This window comes from Alexandromys fortis, unplaced genomic scaffold (assembly GCF_014885135.2).
Source record: "Alexandromys fortis isolate MF-2015 unplaced genomic scaffold, M_Fortis_MF-2015_v1.1 scaffold_127, whole genome shotgun sequence".
Taxonomy (NCBI): domain Eukaryota; kingdom Metazoa; phylum Chordata; class Mammalia; order Rodentia; family Cricetidae; genus Alexandromys; species Alexandromys fortis.
In genome coordinates this window covers 566,820-585,260 of record NW_026068006.1, presented here as the reverse complement: position 1 = coordinate 585,260, position 18,441 = coordinate 566,820, and the positions used below count along the sequence as shown (strand labels likewise).

The 18,441-nt window shown below is 43.7% G+C and overlaps 1 protein-coding gene across 2 annotated transcripts in view; it reads right to left on the bottom strand.

The window, feature by feature from the left end:
- Nucleotides 1-18,441, bottom strand: part of Ttc29 (tetratricopeptide repeat domain 29) — a 183,190-nt gene that overhangs the window by 133,249 nt on the left and 31,500 nt on the right. For both annotated transcript variants that reach the window (XM_050161518.1, XM_050161519.1), the window contains exons 5-6: nt 17,934-18,157; nt 12,328-12,513 (exon numbers count right to left, since the gene is read on the bottom strand). In XM_050161518.1, the coding sequence (XP_050017475.1) occupies nt 12,328-12,513; nt 17,934-18,157 (410 nt within the window). The remainder of the gene's footprint in view (nt 1-12,327; nt 12,514-17,933; nt 18,158-18,441) is intronic.

Here is an 18,441-nt window from a genome sequence, read left to right as displayed (position 1 = left end):
CTTGAATACAAACTGCAGCAGATTTTTGTGTCTGCATGGAAGACATAAGCTCCCAACAGTGGCTCATGAAGTTATTTTCTATAACTTTCTACATTCCTTCATGTGGATAGACCTATGGAGGGTACTTTGAGCATTTGACGACAAGGCCGATTTGAGGACAGAGATGGACTACCAGGAGATGTGATAGGAGATGCCACAGGCAAGCACAGCAGTGTCCACAATGGAGAACCACATCTTTGCAGACACCTTATCCTGCTGCTGCCCCGACTTCTACGCTGTTTCTCTGAAGACTTTCTTAAATTCCAAATGCATTCTCTAGAGTTGGGGTTTGCAAGCTTGCTACTGATGTACCCCAGCACCACGCATCCTCCATAGCCCCACTTCACGATGGGCACAGAAATCAGCTTACAAATGGCGTTGTGATGAGCAGAGCACCACACTCCTTACAATCCTGTTTACTCTCGAAATAACATTCCTAAGAGTTATTTTTGACAATTAAGAAGAGATAAAGCGGGTGTCAATTAGGAGTGCTTTCTACTCTCGCAGGAGATTCCAGTTCCGTTTCCAACACCACATCAGGTGGCTCACAGGCCCCTCTAACTCTAGCTCCAGGAGGTCCAATGCCCACCTCTCACCACCACACATACACAAACACATAATAAACAATCATGAATCTTACAAAGATCATTTGCACAAACATCGAAACTGCTCCCCTTCTGCGTCTCTACTGCTGACGCTGAGTGCTCTCAGAGCCGCCGTGCTCCAGAACAACTGCAATAAGTAAGCCTTGACGAAACTCTCTCATTTTACAAGGCTTTGAAAGCCGTGTTTGTTATGGGTGTGCGCTAGATTTTTGTTACTGTGGTAAACTAGATGAGAACGTCAACTTAGAAGAAGAAAATGTTATTTTAGCTCCAGGTTTCTTTCCTTTGGTTTCTGTGGCATGATTGAACATCAGGGCAAGAGGGCTCACTGAAGCAGAACCGCTCATCTTTAGCATGGTAAGTGGGGCTACAGAGGAAGAGTCAGACTCCGGAACAACTTAACTTCCTCTGCTAGTCCCGCCCCTGAAGCTTCCACCTCGTCTCAGTAGCACTACAGGCTGTGGGTGCTTTCCAAGGACGCTGTGGGGCCGAGAGCTCACCCCTCAGTAGCTGTGAATATAACTGCAGGGGTGAGGGTCTTTGTCCGGTTCTGAGGGGACATTGTGGCAGCCCGCATCAACAGGACGGTCACATATAGAGGGGAGAGGACATGAAGCGTGGGCTCAGTGTACAAACCAAGGAGTTCCTGGGCCACCAGAGGCTGGAGAGGGCCTGAAACAGGCTTTTCTTCCCAGATCCCAGAAGGAACCAAACTCTGAGGTCATCTTGATTTTAGACTCCAAGTTTCTAAAACCATGAGTCCACACATTCCTGCTGTTTAGCTCAACCCGTTAGCCGTATTTTGCTGCGGAAGCCCCAGAAAACTAATACAGTCCAGTGACAAAGATTTCTTTAAGGAAAGATATTACTTCAGGGAAAAACAGTCTGTCAAGGACCTCCTCAGTGCACATGAAGAATGAGAGGCTCATTTTAGACGTGCCAAATAGCGCAGTCATGGGGGGAGTGATCCATTGAACAGAATCTGAAACAACACAAAATGACTTTCAAAAACTCTTTAGTGTCTCCTATAAATAATCCCTTCCTAGCATTTTGGCTTTTTATTTTATTACATATCCTGTTATAAATGTAATTTTATTTTTATTCTTTAGCATTTAAAGTGAAGTTGATTATCATGATATTCAGTGCTAAAAAAGGTAAAAATATAATCATTTAATATAACCAAAGATGTCACACCAAAATTGATAGAAATTTTATTGTAATTTCTTATTTGTCATGGGATAGCATTTGCCAGTTTATTAGAAAAACAACCTTAATAACTAAAAGACATGCAAAGGATATATCAGTTTTTAGTGTGGTATTTTATTTTCTCTTTCATTTTATTAAAAATTAATAGAGATGTAAGCGCTGTTGAGAGGATTTAAAGCCCTTCAGATGTACAAGATCTCAACTGGGGAGGCCTCTAGAGAAGGGTATTGAAGCAGAATAATGGGGCTCACTTTGCAGGGTGAGCCTTTTTGTAGTGTTAGAACTGATCTCTCTCTCTCTCTCTCTCTCTCTCTCTCTCTCTCTCTCTCTCCCTCCCTCCCTCTGTGTGTGTGTGTGTTCTTTTTCAGTTAGAGCAAAAACTAGCCAGTAGAAACCTCGCAGAGGGACTATAAAAAGGACAGAAGGTTTTAAGAGATAACGATGGAGCCCAAAGAACTAGAGGTCTAAACCAGGACCACGGAGTGGGAAAGTGTGAGGCCTGGTTACCAGAAACATGAGTTTCATTATAAATCAAATGATCATCACATAGCAAAGGAAGACTGCTTTTGAGAGACCTTAAATATCAGATAAGGATTTGAAATAAAAATAGCAATTGGAGGGGCATGCGAGCTGGGTCAGCAGGTCAAGCACGGGTTTGATGACCTGAATTCAGTCCATTTGAACTGTGGGCCCATGTGTAAGAAGGGAAGAACCGACTCTTCTAAGTTGGCCCCTGACCACCACCCATATGCTATGACATGCGTATATCCACACAAATGCACAACATAGATGTTCATAAAAATCAGTGAAATCCTGCAGATTGATACACGGAGGTTTAAAGTAGCTGAGAGGCATTGAGCCAATGCCTTGGTTCTATGCTTACATGACATCAAACAGTGAAGAAGCTGATGGGGCTTTAAGTTGACCACACCGAGATTCCTATACTCCACTTACTAACTCTGGAAGGTGGGTAAGTTGTCTCGTCACTGAGCGCCAGCTTCCTTGTCTCTAAAGGGGAGGTTGGAGCACATAGTATCTACCTTAACTTGTCTTCTGATTTCTGTGGATACGTGTGCCACCTTATTTACTTATTGGGGTGAAAAAAACATTTTTATGTGAAGTGGAGAAGAAACCTTAAATTAACTTCTTTCCGCTTCTCTTAGCTTTGACCTTTTAAGGTTTTAAAATATTTATTTACATGTATGTGTCTTCGTGGACATAAGTCACGTGTGTGCACATGTGTACACGTGTGTGCACGTGTCTGCAGGTGTCAGCGGAGGCCAGAAGAGAGCATCGAACACAACCTTGAATACTCAGTCATCTCTCCAGACCCACAATTTTTTTTTAATAACATACCCCCAAAGTTTTTGAGTGATTTACTTTTTAAGATACCATGTTGGGGCTGGAGAGATGGCTCAGTGGTTAAGCACACACGCCATTCTTACAAATGACCCAATTGTGGTTCCCAGCAGCCACGTCAACTCACAAATGCTTGTGACTACAGCTTTAAGGGTGTTCAACACTGCTTGCCTCCACAGACGTGTGCGCTCATGATGAAAATAAACTCTCACACAGACATACACACACATACAAACCTAAAAAACTAAAAAAAAATATGTATTATCATTGGTCTTTTCCTTGTTTATTATCTGATTAAATTGAATTATTTTCTTTCAATTATTTATTCTCTTGTTCCAGTTCCTATTTAGTGGCTTTTATCACCAATTTGTAAATGTCCTTTACCTAAGAATATTACTTAATCCATGGTTATGAGTGTTTAAAATAGTTTCTACTTTTGTTTAATGCGTGTGAATTGCTCTTTAGGCTAACGAGGGAGGGGGACTTGATTGGGGGAGGGGGAGGGAAATGGGAGGCAGTGGCGGGGAAGAGTCAGAAATCTTAAATAAATAAATAAATAAATAAAAAACTGCACTTCAAATTTATCAACTTTGTTTCTAATAGAAAGCTCTCTACTTCCACCTCTGACCTCAGGGACTTTTCTCTCTCTCTGCTTCTGCACAGAGACAAGCCTGCTTGGGGGAACTCTGAACTCGGTATGCTCTGGCTTCGGTCTGCAGGAGGGGAAGTCTCTGAGCATTGTTTTGAGGCACACAGAGAGGGAGGGCTGCTCTGAGCAGAGCTGTCTGCAGGGACTGGAGGTTAGGATTAATTTCCAGGAGGCTACAGAGGTGCTTCACTCCTTAGGAGCCCTTTCAGCTCTTGAGCAGGAGCCAGCATCCACATGGTGGCTCACAGCCATCTTCAGCTCTAGTTCCCTGTGATTCAGTGTGCTTTTCTGGATCCTATGGGCACCAGTAATGCATGTGGTACATATACATACAAAAAGGCAAACAGACAGACACGTAAAATAAAATAAATCTATTTTTAAAAATTAAAAAAAAAACAAGACTAATTCCCAAGAAGACAGAGAAATGGACAGATATAAACCCTGTTGTCCAAGGACAGTCTGAGGTATCTTGTCCTTTGAATCCATCCTATACTTGGCACAAGAGGAGCATAATCAACAACGGCTTTCCTCATCCTTTTGTCTTGTTTGGTCTTTGTTTCAAAGGTTTTCCTCATGGAAAACCGTAATATGCAGCCACATAGCCTACCTGTTCTTTCCAGTTCATTTAAGAAATGTTTCTCATGCAATCGCAGTTTAAAATAAGCTAGATTTGACACAATCTGAGAACGTGTGTCAAGACCAGATCAACGACTCCGGTTCCTTTTGTCTGTGATATTTAGGATAAACTGAATTTTTGGTGTGTATGGATCGATGTGTGTGTGTGTGTGTGTGTGTGTGTGTGTGTGTGCTATGTGCACATGCTGTGTGGGCACATGTGTGCATGTGGAGGTCAGAGCTTGACCCTAGGTTTACTTGCTTGACCCTTCGGTCGTCCTCCATCTCGGATTCCGAGAGTCTCTCACTGAATCTGAAGCTCATCAGTCCAGCTGTGCTGGCTGACCACGCACTCCATGCACCCACATGTCTCCACCTGCCCCCGTGCCAGTGCAGGGCTCGCCAACTCATGCTTCCTTGACCAGCTTTTGCATGAGTGCTAGGGATCGGAACTCAGGTCCCCATGCATGTTCTACAGGCACCTTACCCACTGAGCCACTCCCTGGGCCCAGTTAAACTGAACTTAACATAACTGCTGGCAGTGGACCTTTAAAATACATGTGTGACTCTCTCTGAGGGAGAGCTTCTCAAGTTTTCCCGGAACCTGAGGAACTATCGGCACCTGATGGCTGCTGGTGAGGGACAGTCAGTTTTCTCTGAGCCATGAGCATCAGTCTGTCACCCCACACCCACGCATATAAGGCTACATTAAATGAATTCATGGGTTATTTAGAAAGGGATAGAAGGCCATGATGTTGGAAAGGAGACACGTTGGTGGCAATCTGGGATCAAAACACATTTTACATATATGAAATTCTCAAAGAATAAATACAATTTTATTAAAATGACTCAGTTAATTTTAGTAACAGTCCAAGGTTTTCTGTTTTATTTGCTAGACTAATACAGGGTTAGAACAAATTAGAAAAAGCAAGCTAATGCTTGCATTTCCCATTTGCACTTTATTTATATTCTTTTTTTCATAGATGTTGTTTAAAAAGATTTAAAAATCATTTTGCACTCTGGTAAGGACAATAATAAGTATGTCTTATAAGAGTTAAAATAAGCTAAAGGAGTAATCAACATTACTTCTAAATGTTTGGTAAATATGGAAAGCATAAAGAGAAAATTAAAATTATTTTATTTTATTGTACTTAATTTTATGTATCATCTACTAAAAGCATTTAATTTCTTTTTAGTAAACATGGCTTTGCAGACACTTGGGTTGAATGTTTACAGCTAGTTCTTTTGCACGAGGCTTCCCTTGTCCTGAATTTCTCGTTTTGACCAGTTTGGCTCTAGACTACGGTACATATGGAAGCTGTGTTCAAGGTGCCTTTTTAAAAAATATTATTTTATGTATGAGTGCTCTATCTGTATATATGCTCTTATTCCAGAAGAGGGTATCAGATCCCTCTGAGATGGTTGTGAGCCATCATGTGGGTGCTAGGAATCGAACTCAGGACCTCTGGAAGAGCAGCTAGTGTTCTTAATGGCTCCAGCCTGTTGATGGTGCTTTTAAAGCAGGAATCGCTAGGCATGTTTTCTGGTGGCTTTGTGAGAGAACCAGGATGTAGACTGTGTATTCTCCTCCGGCCCCCAGCGTCCCCATCTCTTCCTCCCACTAGACTCTTCTGTCCTCTGTTGTTTGTGGCTGAGATGAGCAGATGGAGCTTTGTTTTCCTCCTGTCTCAAGGCAGCCTGGTTTCTCTCTCATGTATGTAGACATGGTTCTTCATGAAGTATTCAAAAGACTTTCAAGCAGCCTTCAAAATATGGACCTCTCTTTATGACCATTCACTGGAGTAGAAAAGTTATTTTAATCTTAAGATATTTTAGGGTCAGCAAAGCCTTTTTGAGATAATTCTGGTCATTGCTTTCCTCCCAGGTGTGCTCTTCCCCTAGACAACTCCTTATTTATCATTGTCTTGTTGTCTTTATCTCTTATTCTTCCTTTACAGTTTGAGGCATTTGTTCTGGTTTTTTGTAGACATCACAGATGAATGTTTACATTGGGCCTACTACTCTCTTTAAGGAGAGCAGTCCTTATGCAGAATCCCCAGATCTAGGATGAAAAGATCCCTACAGGCTAGTTTCTCAGAAGCTCCATGGAGACCCATTAGGTGGGAGCTAGAGGCAACTGATCTTGATCTTGACCCTGTCGTCCTTTCATGGTGAGGAGAGGTTGACGTGTTTTCCAAATTCTGAAAGCCTCTGTAGCTATGTGTGCTATGTAGATGCCATCCCCTAAGACTGAGTGCAAGCCTCTCCTCCAGCCCTTTCTCCCACCCTCCTGCCCTTCCAGTCCTGAAGGGGAGGGGAAGATGCACAAATCCTTAATGCTCAGCTGGCTTGCATCATGGCTCTTCCATATCCAGTGGCTACTGTGTTGTGTCCAACAGTACCAGGTGGGGTAATGACACTTCCTGAGCCATCCCGAGCCTGTAGAACAGAGGGACCCACCCTTGCTCTGTTCTTTCTGTCTTTGTGAGTCTTCTATCTGAGGGCTGCAGTACTAGGAAGGCATTGCCAGAGTAGTTTGCCATGGTCTCTTGTTAGCGTGACAGCTGTCCCAACAAACTACTCACCTACCCAGGGCACACAGCATACTTCTCAAGTAAGTCCAAACTAGCATCAGCTCAATAGTTTCAAACTGGAGTGACAAGTGTCCACTTGGAGTGTGACTTCAAGAGTCAATGGCTCTTAGCAGGAGTCAGCAGGAGGTTAAGGCTCTCGGCCTGGAATTCTTTGTATGTGGCAGAAGGGGAGGGAGGGAGAAGAAGGAGAGAGGCACAGAGAGGAAGGGGGAGAGGAGGAGAGGAGAGAGACAGAGACAGAGTCAGACAAGAGACTGACTGGCTAAAGGAAGTTACCTCTAACTAAAGTTACCTCTAGCTAGCTAAAGTGAGATACTTTAATGACAGGAAGTTGAACCACATTGCCCTTAATAAAATTTATAATTAAAAAACCATAGTTGGGGACATATTCCTCATGATCATTAATGTAGATGGAAGTTTCTGTCCTGCCCAATCCTATGGCCTTTTAGTCCCAAAGAAACACACAGAGGCTTATATTAATTATAATATTAACTAGCTCTTATGACTTAAATTCACCCATAATTATTACCAATATTTAGCCATATGACTTGGTACCTTTTCTCAGTAAGTCTTTCTCATCTTTCTTTCTCTATGCCTGATTGGTGACTGTGTTTCTCTTTTCCTTTTTCCAGATTTTGCTTAGTCTGATTTCCCCACCTATACTTCCTGTCTGGTTACTGGCCAATCAGCATTTTCTTAAACCAATATTAGTGACAAATCTTTACAGAGTACAGAAGTATTATTGCACAGCACATTAAGGACTAGGGGTCTAAGAGATGGCTTATCAGTAAAGTATTTGCATACAAGCATGAGGACTTGACTTCAATTCCCAGAACCCATGTAAAAAAGTTGGTTATGGGTTCTGGGGAAATAGTTCAGTGGGTACACTGATGGCCTCCCAGATTGGAAGATAAAAGTTAGGATTCCCAGCACTCATGTAAATATCAGGCAGCCATGACAGAGACAGTGTCCTTGTGGTAAGATGGCTAACTAGAAGACTTGAATTAGTGAGTTCTGGGTTTAAGAAAAATCAAGATGAATACTCAGACAAAAATGCATGTGTGCATACACACAAGCCCCCCTTCACATAAACATGCACACAGACCACACACACATACACATGATAAAACTAAAGGCTGAGTATAGTGGTGCATGCTTACAGTCTCAGCACTGGGGATCCAGAGACAGGTGGATCCCAATTCAGCTACCTCGTCAGTGTAGCCTGATGAGCAAGTTCCAGGACAGTGAGAGACACTGTCTCCAAAACCCAAGAATAAAGAAACTGAGAAATAACACCCAGGGGTGACACCTGGCCTCCACATGCCCCCCAAACACATGCATGAATTTAAAAAGATGGATAAATATGGAGATAGGGGAAGATGTTTGATCTCTCATCATCAGTATACAAGGAAAAGAGAGAGCAGAAATTCTACCTCTTTTCAATGAAATCAAAATAGTAAAGACAGTCCCTTAGTGATGTGCCCTCCTCTACCATTATTGCCAGAACTGCCTTCCACTCCTGGATGAGACAGGAATGAGCTGGTGGTCACCCTAGTGTGTTCTCATGATGGTCCTGGAGACATCTGGCCTCCAGGTAATCTGTACTGAGACATTATCTAGTATCTATCCAGCAGACTGACAGTTATCAATCAATTCCAGGGCTTGAACTGAGGTGAGCCAAGCATGAAGGCTCTCTCTTTCTTCCAAAGTTTCCCAGGCACTGAAAGAATTTAGGGTCTATGTTGTAAAGACCAATAAACCTTAACAGTCTCTCCACTAATATTGTGGTGGCAGGCTCTCTGGAGTGGAAAATATGCCCTTCTTAAGAGTTCCCCTGCCTATCTCTGTACATGCTCTGCCCTGAACACATCACTCAGGAGAACATGGGGCTGCCTTTCTCGGCTCCTACAGCAGCTAGATGCAGTCTGGGGTGAAGAGGAATGGACTGCTGAGTGCTAGGAAGTGGTCCTCAGAAGCTGCACACTGGAACTGAGGAGAGAAGGAGCAAGGCTTGGGAAGGTAAGGTGGACTGAAGTGAAGGACTAAGATGTCCATGCCGACCCTTCCAACCTAGTCCATCCAAAACCAGACTGGCCTCCACACGGCTCTATGCTAGTGGGCAAAAAGCAAGGCTTGGCTCAGGTACTAAGTCACTGAAAGTGGAAGGGGGAAGGGCTGCTGTTTCCTCCACCAACCATGTGGCTTCGCATCTCTCCCACTCCCTCTACCCAACAATAACGCAACTGCAAGCGGGGCCAGCCCTCTTATGATGACAGGAAAGGGACACAGCCCTCTTATGATGACAGAGGAAAGTCTGGTGTTGTCAGTCTGGAGGGGGGCGGGACTTAATGTGTCATGCCATCTTGCTTATGTGTCTTGGCCTCAGCTCATCTAAAGGGAGGAGATGGCTCTTCCCTCTGGTCACATGTTCTCCCAAGTCTGACTGGTGGCTCTTCTGGCCCTCCAAGACCCGCTCCAGAATTAATGAGCACATCTCCTATTGCTCCAGTATCTGGGTATGCTCTTCAACAGCCACCAGATACAGTGTGAGCGCTGGCCGCATGATATGGTCCTTATGGACAAGATCATGACTCTAAAGGAGGGTGCAGCCAGTGAGTTACTGCAAGACTTAGTCAGCACCTGAGTGCTCTGTGACAGATATTCGCACTGAAGAAAGCCTGCCTGCCTTTGAGACGGGAGCCAGGGCTCACTGGCTACTTCACCCATCCTTAGCAGCAGCAGGATGTGAGTCTCTGTTATATTTGACTTGGCCAAGAAGCTCTGGACGAGAACTGGTTACATTTGTGCCTGTGGGCTGCACATTACCCCTGACTGCAGCCATGTGCCCAGTCTCTGACAATGGCATCTGCTTGTGTCCCTCATTTGCTCTACAGTTCCCTGGGGGAGCTGGAGCCCTGCCCTGAGCCATAGCCTGCTAGCTCGGGCCCTGACAACCTGCCCGTTGCCATCTGCTGGCTAGCATCCTCTTTAAACCTGAAGGGGGGCACCCACGGAATCAGGAAGCTGCCACCTGCCCCGGAGCACAGCTGTTGACTGGATGTTGCTGTGGGGCCTCCATTTGCCTGTCTGGATCAATCAGGTCAGACAAGTGGAAGGGACAGCACCATGGCCTCAGCAGGAAGCCTACAGCAGGTGGGCCCTGCTTCTAGCTGCATGTATCGATACTCTGTGAGTTCCCCAGGCTGCAGTATCTGCACAGACAGTCCTCGTCACCAAGCGAGCAATCTCTAGACTTGCAGCCAACACTGGCTTGGCTGTTTGTTCATGCCACAATGCAAATGGGGTTCTAGAGCCTAGTGCTGTTAAGGGCACAGATAGCACAATTTTACATCCGATAAAAAGCAGTTCTAGAGTAAACCAACAGACTCCAACTTTAACATAGCTTTGAAGACAAAGTCTTCAAAATGTTTCTAAGACAAACACTAACCTTAGTACACATACTAGTGCATTTTACATTGATATAAGTGTGAGCAGTGCAAACACCTGCAAGTGTTACCTTGCAGCAGTCCCCAGGAATCACACTTCCCACACGCATCTCAGCCCAGCTCCTGTGTATGCCATCAATGAGCAACCACAGAGCTAGGGCCAAGGGACACTCCCAAGAGTTGTGGAATGAACGAACAAATAACCAAATGAAACAGCAGAGTCAGTGATGCATCAATATGGTCATCAAACATGCTCAGAGATGCTAAAACTACGGAGGAGGGAGATGGGTCCAGAGTGTCCATTTGGCAAGGTGAAGGGCTAGAGATTGATCACTCAGTAATGTGAATTTACTCAACACACTCAGCTACACGTTTAGAAATAGCTGGGCTCCTTGTGGACCAGGACTTGGTCTTGTTCACCCTGGGCACTATGCTCTAAATCAGTATTTGATAAATGTACGGGAACACTGAACACTGAATGGATCTTGCTCAGTTGTAAGTTCATGACCACATGGTGGTCGGTGGCAGGGAAGTGCTTATTTAGACATCACAAACTGGAATTGTAATGGAATGGCATGATTCATCCTCTCAGATACCTCTTATCTGCTTCTTCTGAGTTATTTCATGGTGGCAGCTTTTCAGACACATCCCCTCCTTTTCCCCTTCCCCCATGATTGGCATCGCAGGTTCGCTTGAAAGACCTGCCGTTCCTTGTGGGACTGTGGAGAGGCTCACCTTCAAACTACAGATGCTGCCGTTCCTGCCTGTCCTCTCCACTGTGATTCCCACTGAAAGCAGGAAGTTCCTGCTGCCTCCTGCAGCTGTGCGTCCTCTATCAGAGCATGGCTCTAAATCCCAGCAAGCTCCAAGTCCTATCAATACCTCCCAGCTTGAGTCCAGCCTCCAGGATCCCTCACCGCAGCTGGTGTTTCCAACATCACCTGTGTTGTTCACATTGCACGGTCCCTGGTCACTTTGGAGTAACCTCTGTGCTCTAGGGTACAGCCAACTTAGCCACAGCTTCCCAGAGCACAGAAGCAGAGTCCCACATCACTCTAGCCACAAATTATATATTACACCTATTTTTATTATATATAAGATATATAATATTATATACAATCAGTTTGACCACCTCCCCAGAGAACCGTAGCATTAAAACAGCAGTTTCATAAACTATTTTCATCCCCTACATACTTCATGCATATTATCTGCATCCACCCTTTCATGCGTTTCTTAACGTTCTATGTGAAATCAGTCAACATTCTACAGCTCCCTGACTGTTTTGCTAATTGGTTTTGATACTGAATTGTCTTGTTATAACATTAAATACAAAGGTTTTTTTCAAGAAGCATTTCCTTCAGCAATTACTGTAAAATCACAAGGTAGAATCCGATTTCTATAGTTTTTATACTTTGATCCGGGCAAGAGGTGGAGGAGCACTAAGAAATTCACAAAGGAACCTTCCGTTTTTCCAAACAGTTCTGTAGCCAGACAAAACCAAACCACCACAAACACACAAAGGCTGCAGCATGTGACCTAAGAAAGACAGCAGGGGATGCAGAAAAGGTGTGGGAATGATTCAGGAAAAAATGCTGGCTGTTCTAGGTCGGCTGCTCCTGCGGGGACAGCAAGCAATCGCAAGCAATCGCGCGGACTGTTCTTGGAAGAACACTGACATGGACTCGTCAGTCCCACACTTTTGCTGTTTAACTGCAGCAATTTGCCTCCTTACCCTCAGGTCCTCTTCTTAACCGTCAAGGTGGTTTTGGTCTCAGGATTCCCCCCTCCCGACCCCCCAGAGAGTGCCCACTCACCCTCTTCCTCGAACAGAAGGCCCATGTGCGCCTGCGCCTCTGCTTCTTTCTTCCCACCATCAACTTTGATCAGCTGAGCAACACTAAAGCACCGTTCATAGAAGTGATTCCGCACCCACTTGTCTTCAGAATTATCGAAGTAACAGGCCAGAGCGTATAAATTGTTATACACTTCTTCGTAGTATTCTGTACAAAGAGGAAAAACCAGACTGCATCAGAAACACCGCTCAGGACACAGAATACTGCAAATTACTTCCATATTTTTCTTAAATCCATGGTCAACTGTCTTGAAAACTAAAATTGACGCAAAACATCATTTAACTGTTAAAAGAATCACATTAATCAAAGGACGTAGGCATGAGGCAAGCAATAGGCAGGCGTCTTTCCAAAAATGCAGACACACTAGAAATTGAGACATATTTCATTGTAAAAGGACTTACTTATATAACAGAACTGTACAATACCTGTTAGGAATGTGGTCCTCTTGGAGGAGGATAGTGGGGTCAGTGGTTTCATATTTATATATGGAGGAGGGTGAGAGGAAAAGGGGCAGGAGGGGACTGTTCCATATCCCAGTGACGGGTCTAAAGGCATGCATCACTAAGCCTGGAGAAATCAATGTTTCCAAACCATGGCAAAATAAAAGCAAATGCAAAAGGAGAAAAGGAAATAGAAGCCCAAGATACTTAGGGCAGGATGATATGTGTGTGTGTGTGTGTGTGTGTGTGTGTGTGTGTGTCTCCATTTTCTACCAATCATTCAAGAAATGTAAGTGTGTGGTGAGGCTAAAAATGTAGACGTCCATGCTTCTGTTTGGGATATGTTTTAATTGAAAATGTGAGCATACCAGTCATTTCTTTTACTCAAATTTCTGGTAATTTGTTACACGCATCTCCTACTTTTTTTTTTTCCTAGAGTAACATCTGTATTTATAAGTGTCTGACCACGTGTATTTGTGTAATCTGTTTCATGAATGCTGCTACAATAGTGAACTTGAACAAAGCTGTGTGCATGGGAACAAAGTGTGCCTTGATCCTGTAAACCTAGGGGCCCACACTCGCCTCAAACACACGACAATCTTCCTGGCTCTGTGTAACCTGACATCACGGTAGTAGGAGTGAGTCACTGCAGCCTTGACGAAATGACCTTTAAACAGCAGTCACTGTGCACAGGAGTCAATAGGGAGTGGAACTTAGGAGGTGTGGCTTTGTTGAGGTGGGCTTGGTCTTGTCAGTGGAGGTGTGGGGGCAGGCTTTGAGGATTCTTATGGTCAAGATATTGCCCAGTGAGTCAGTTGACTTCCTGCTGCCTGCAAAATGTAGTTCTGTCAGCTACTTCTCCAGCACCATGTCTGCCTCCACACTGCCATGCTCCCACCACCATGATAATGGACTGAAACTGTAAGTGAGCGTCCTCAATTCCATGTTTTCCTTATAAGAGTTTCCATGGTCATGGTGTCTCTTCACAACAGTAGAAGAAACCCTAATTAGGACAGAAATTGGCACCAGTGCCTAGGGTATTGTTGTGTTGGGCCTGACCCTGTGTTTGTGCAGAGAAATTTGGACTTTTTACTTTGGGTCAGGAAAGCAGTGGAATGCTTTAAGCACTGTTTAATGGGCCATGCTAGTAGGAGCATGGAAGACAGTGGTGCTAAAAATTATTTGAACTCTGGGAGACTCACTCAAAAGGTTTCAGAGGAACAGAATTTTAGTATGTTGATTAGAGATTGTTCTTCTGATATTTTGGTGAAGAAAGTGGTTGCCTTTTGCCTTTGTTCAAGGAGTCTGTCTGAGGCTAAGAGCTTTGGATTAATTCTGTTGGCAGAAGAAACCTCCAAACAGCCTAGTATAGACTCTGTCATGTGATATTTAGTGGTAACTCTAATGAAGATTTATAATGAAAAAGAGCAAGCTGAGCAGAGTAATTACAGAATGAAAAGAAAACCAGACATGGAATGGAGCTCAGTCCTGTGCTCAGTGAGGTAGCTGGATTAAAAAATGGAGTAAAGGGAGCCATGACCTCAAGGCAAAATTCCATGCAACTAATTTTCCAACTTGTGAAAAGGGAGTAAAGAAAAGCTGAGAGCCCAGGTGTGTTGGGGCACACCTTTAATTCCAACACCAGGAAGGCAGAGGCTGGTGGATCTCAGAATTTGAGGCCACCCTGGTCTACAGAGCAAGTTTCAGGACAGACAAGCTTAGGCAGTGAAGGAAGGAATCTAGGAAGACCGAAGAATGAGGGGGCCGTGTTACAGGTCTAGTCACGTGATTCTGGATTTAGAGTTAAAGACAGAAGAAAGGAGTTAGGGAATAAAGTTACCGAGGCCAGGGATGTGTCAGGGGTGTCCCTAGTAGAGAGGCCATATGTGAAGCTGTGAAGGTGAAGCCTGGACTGCCTCGGAGACCCCAAGGTGTTAGCGATATCAGTCATGGCATAGCTGCCGAGGAGAGTGGCTAACAGGAAGTGGAACCAGCCCAAGAGACAGAAGTGTCCTGCACTCAACAAAGCTGAATGGAGTTAGGGATCTGAAGAGCGTTTTAGTTGCACCAGACATAGAGATGCAGTTTGGAGTTTGCCCAGGTGGTTTTTGGTCTTGCTTTGGGTCCTGTATTTTCTATGTTCCCTTCCCTGTGTTTTTGGAACTGTAATGTACATATTATGCCATTATTTGTTGGTAGTATGTGATCTGTTTTTCGATTTTGGTTTTATAGGGGACTACAGAGACTATATGACTCAGAAGAGACTTTGAACTTTTGACTTTTAAACAGTGCTGAAACTGTGGTAGACTATGGGGACTTTTGAAGTTTGAATGGATGCATTTTGCATTATGATATTGTTGGAAAATTATGGAGGCCAGAGAGATATTCTTGCTAACTTTTCCTACTAGTGAAGCAGCACAGCACACAAAAGTACATGCAATGCTCTGGTTCTGATGATGTAGAAAGTTATGCCTAAGTCCGGCGGTAATTAACCCAGAGTCACTCAAACTTCCTTTACTGGACAATGTTTCTCTCCCTTTTCTACTCTGCATAAAGCTTACATCATAGGAAAGTCCACTTGGGTACAGCAGATTTTGTGTGTACTACAAAATTTTGTAAAGAAACTACTCAACCCTGGATCAAAATTTACAAGTCAGATGTGAGGCCCTTTTGAATTGTCTCTACCTTCAGTCTGCAGTTATCAATATCATCATTTCTTCCTCAGCTTCTTGGGGCTCATGAAGAATAATTTTACAAGTGGCACAGAGAGAGTTCACACTGGGGAACGTGAGCTTTGTGCCATAGACGGCACTTTAACCAAGGAGACAACCCAAAAAAGGAATGGCTAGATTGCTTTAACAACAATTTTGCTATAAAGCAGAAAGAGGTGTTTGGTGACTTAAATAACTCAGGTTACTGCTGTGCACATGTGCAGAGGCTGGACTGACACGGTTCCTGCCATGGACAACACCGTCCCTGCCATAGCTCTGATGAAATGAACTTCACTATAAGCCTAGGATGGATGGTCTTTCTGAGGAAGCACTGAAAACGCTCAGGGACACATTATTTCAGGGTCACCATCTCACAGTCAGAGATGACAGTCGATGGGACCTGGAAGCCCCAAGACAGATCTCTGCATTCCAGATGCACATGTAAACATTTAAAACATACACGTGTTTTCAGATTTAGGATTCATTCAGGGTAATCATAGCAAGCATGCAGATTCCATGTTTTCTGGGGCAAGTTTTATTCAGATCACAAGTTTTCTCTGATAAACTTTATGTGTGAAGGGTGAAAAAATTGTATGAAGTTCTCAGTAATGATTATATAAATACTTATGTGATACTTTCTGCAGTAATTCTAATTTTCTATATTTCAGCAAGGCAAAAGCCATACCATCTTATAGGAGATAACCATATGTGTGTTTTGAGCACAGGTAACTTTGTCCTATTAATAGCTGCACCTTTATTTGTCACACACACGAATGAGACTTTAGCTCTTACAAAGCGGGGACATTGTCATTTGGTTTTTACATTAGAGAAGTACTTTCCTTCAGCCTGAGCATCTTCCGGTCCATCATCCCGCAGACGCTCCAGGACGGACTGGCTGTTGACGACACATCGCGGCAGGGTAGATGCCTGCCTCACACTCATGCTACTCAATGGAAGCCTCCAATTATAAAATAAATAATGGGCGGACTTTATCTTAGCTAATTCCATTTTTGGAGTAAATATCAATTCAGGATTCTATTCTGATAGTAGAATTTGGAACTTAAGTTTTGTTCATTTTGCAATAACGTGACATATTTATTTATAATAGTTAATTTCTTATCTTTAAATTGTATTTTTAAAGTTCATCAAAAGACTATTTTAGGTCATTCTGCATTTTAGAATATTTTCCACAATATAGACAACCCTGTCTTACTAAGTCCTCCTAGTCCGTGTTTAGTGTCCCCTTTCCTCCATTTTACAGTCTGATGCTAAGAGCTGAGGACCAGGCTGCCCCTCGTGCTCTCTCTCTCTGTCTTCATGGTGCACAGCATGGTGGTAGACAGAGCGGCCTACTGACCGTGTGAAGGCCACGTGAAAGACCATGCTGTCACATACAGCGCTGGCTTTTCTTCTCCTTAAGAAGGCTTTTGTGTTTCCAGTGAGAATGTTGAGGGAAAAAATAATGTGGAATGCCAAATTCTAGAATTTTCTTTTATTTTTCCAATGAAAACAAAATCCTAATGCAGACCTAAAAATGTTAAACGACAAAGTCCATACACAACAGAGATTAAGTACTTAGTTCTTTTTTTTAAATACTTAGCTCTTAAATACTTCAAAATATTAAATAAATAGTTTAAAGTATTAATACTTTAAACATAAAATGCTGGCTTTTTGAAAAATATTAAAATATGGCAAAGAAATACACTAAGATTATTTTGTAGAAAACAGGAAGTTAACTATTGAAATAACAACCATGTATTGTGGATTAGTTTCCCCTTGCTTCTGAGAACGTGTCCCACATCATGGCTGAGGCAAACCTCAAGCTCACACTGAGCCTCCTGTCTTTGTTACCTAAGCTCTGGGAGTGCAGCCTAACAGTCCCCTAGAAATTAAAGGCTTTTCATGTCTTTGGTTTTTTTTTTTTTTTTTTTTCGAGACAGGGTTTCTCTGTGTTAACAGTCCTAGCTGTCCTGGAACTAGCTCTTGTAGACCAGGCTGGCCTCGAACCTGCAGAGGCTGCCTATGTCTTTTAACTAATATCCAAACCAACAGGATCTCATGACAAAAATTTTCAAAACTCACTATATAAATGCTAAGATAAAACAAACTAAACCAGTGTGGGTTTCAAGCCACAGTGCTTTGAAGCCTCTTTGGTTTTCAAACCTGGTGGGGACCTCTGAAGATGTTTGGTTGTCTACGCTGTCTTCCCAGGCTTACAGTGACCTTGCCAGGATGTCTTTGTACCTAGCGAGCCTGATGCCTAGTCATTTACTCCTTAAAGCCTCTCAGTGGGCCAGCTTGAATTGTACAATTTGCTTAATGTATCAAATTCACAAGGCAACAGTTTGGCATCTTCCCTGGGGTGCACTCCCCCGACTCTGTGCACCCCAGCCCCTCCGCCAATCCTGGCACCTACCCTGCCTCTCCGCAGCCTCAGCCCTGGTCAGGTAGTGGTAGAAATTGTCCAGCTTGTCCGGCTGCTCCTCCAGCGGCCTCTGCATCCAGAAGAGGGACCGCACCTCAGCAGCGTGCCGCAGCGCGTCCCACTGCTCCATCAGGGCGAAGAGCTCAGTGAAGGACTTGTGGTAGCCATCGCGCAGCATGTCCACACAGATGCTCTTCTTGTATGAGTTCCTGTGGCTGGGAGCATGAGCAGAACATAGGACACTTTAGAGCTCCAAACACCAGCACTCAGAGCACATTTTCTTACATGTCAAGACATCTTTGCAGCAAATCAAGCATCTTCAGCTTAATGCCGGATGCCTGGTGCTTACCTAGAGTCATTATGTTATGTTTGAAAAGGACAAATAAAGTTATGTTATGTTTGAAAAGGACAAAGTTATGTTATGTTTGAAAAGGACAAAGTTATGTTATGTTTGAAAAGGACAAAGAAGCCACCTGACTATTCAAAAGTTCTCCATACA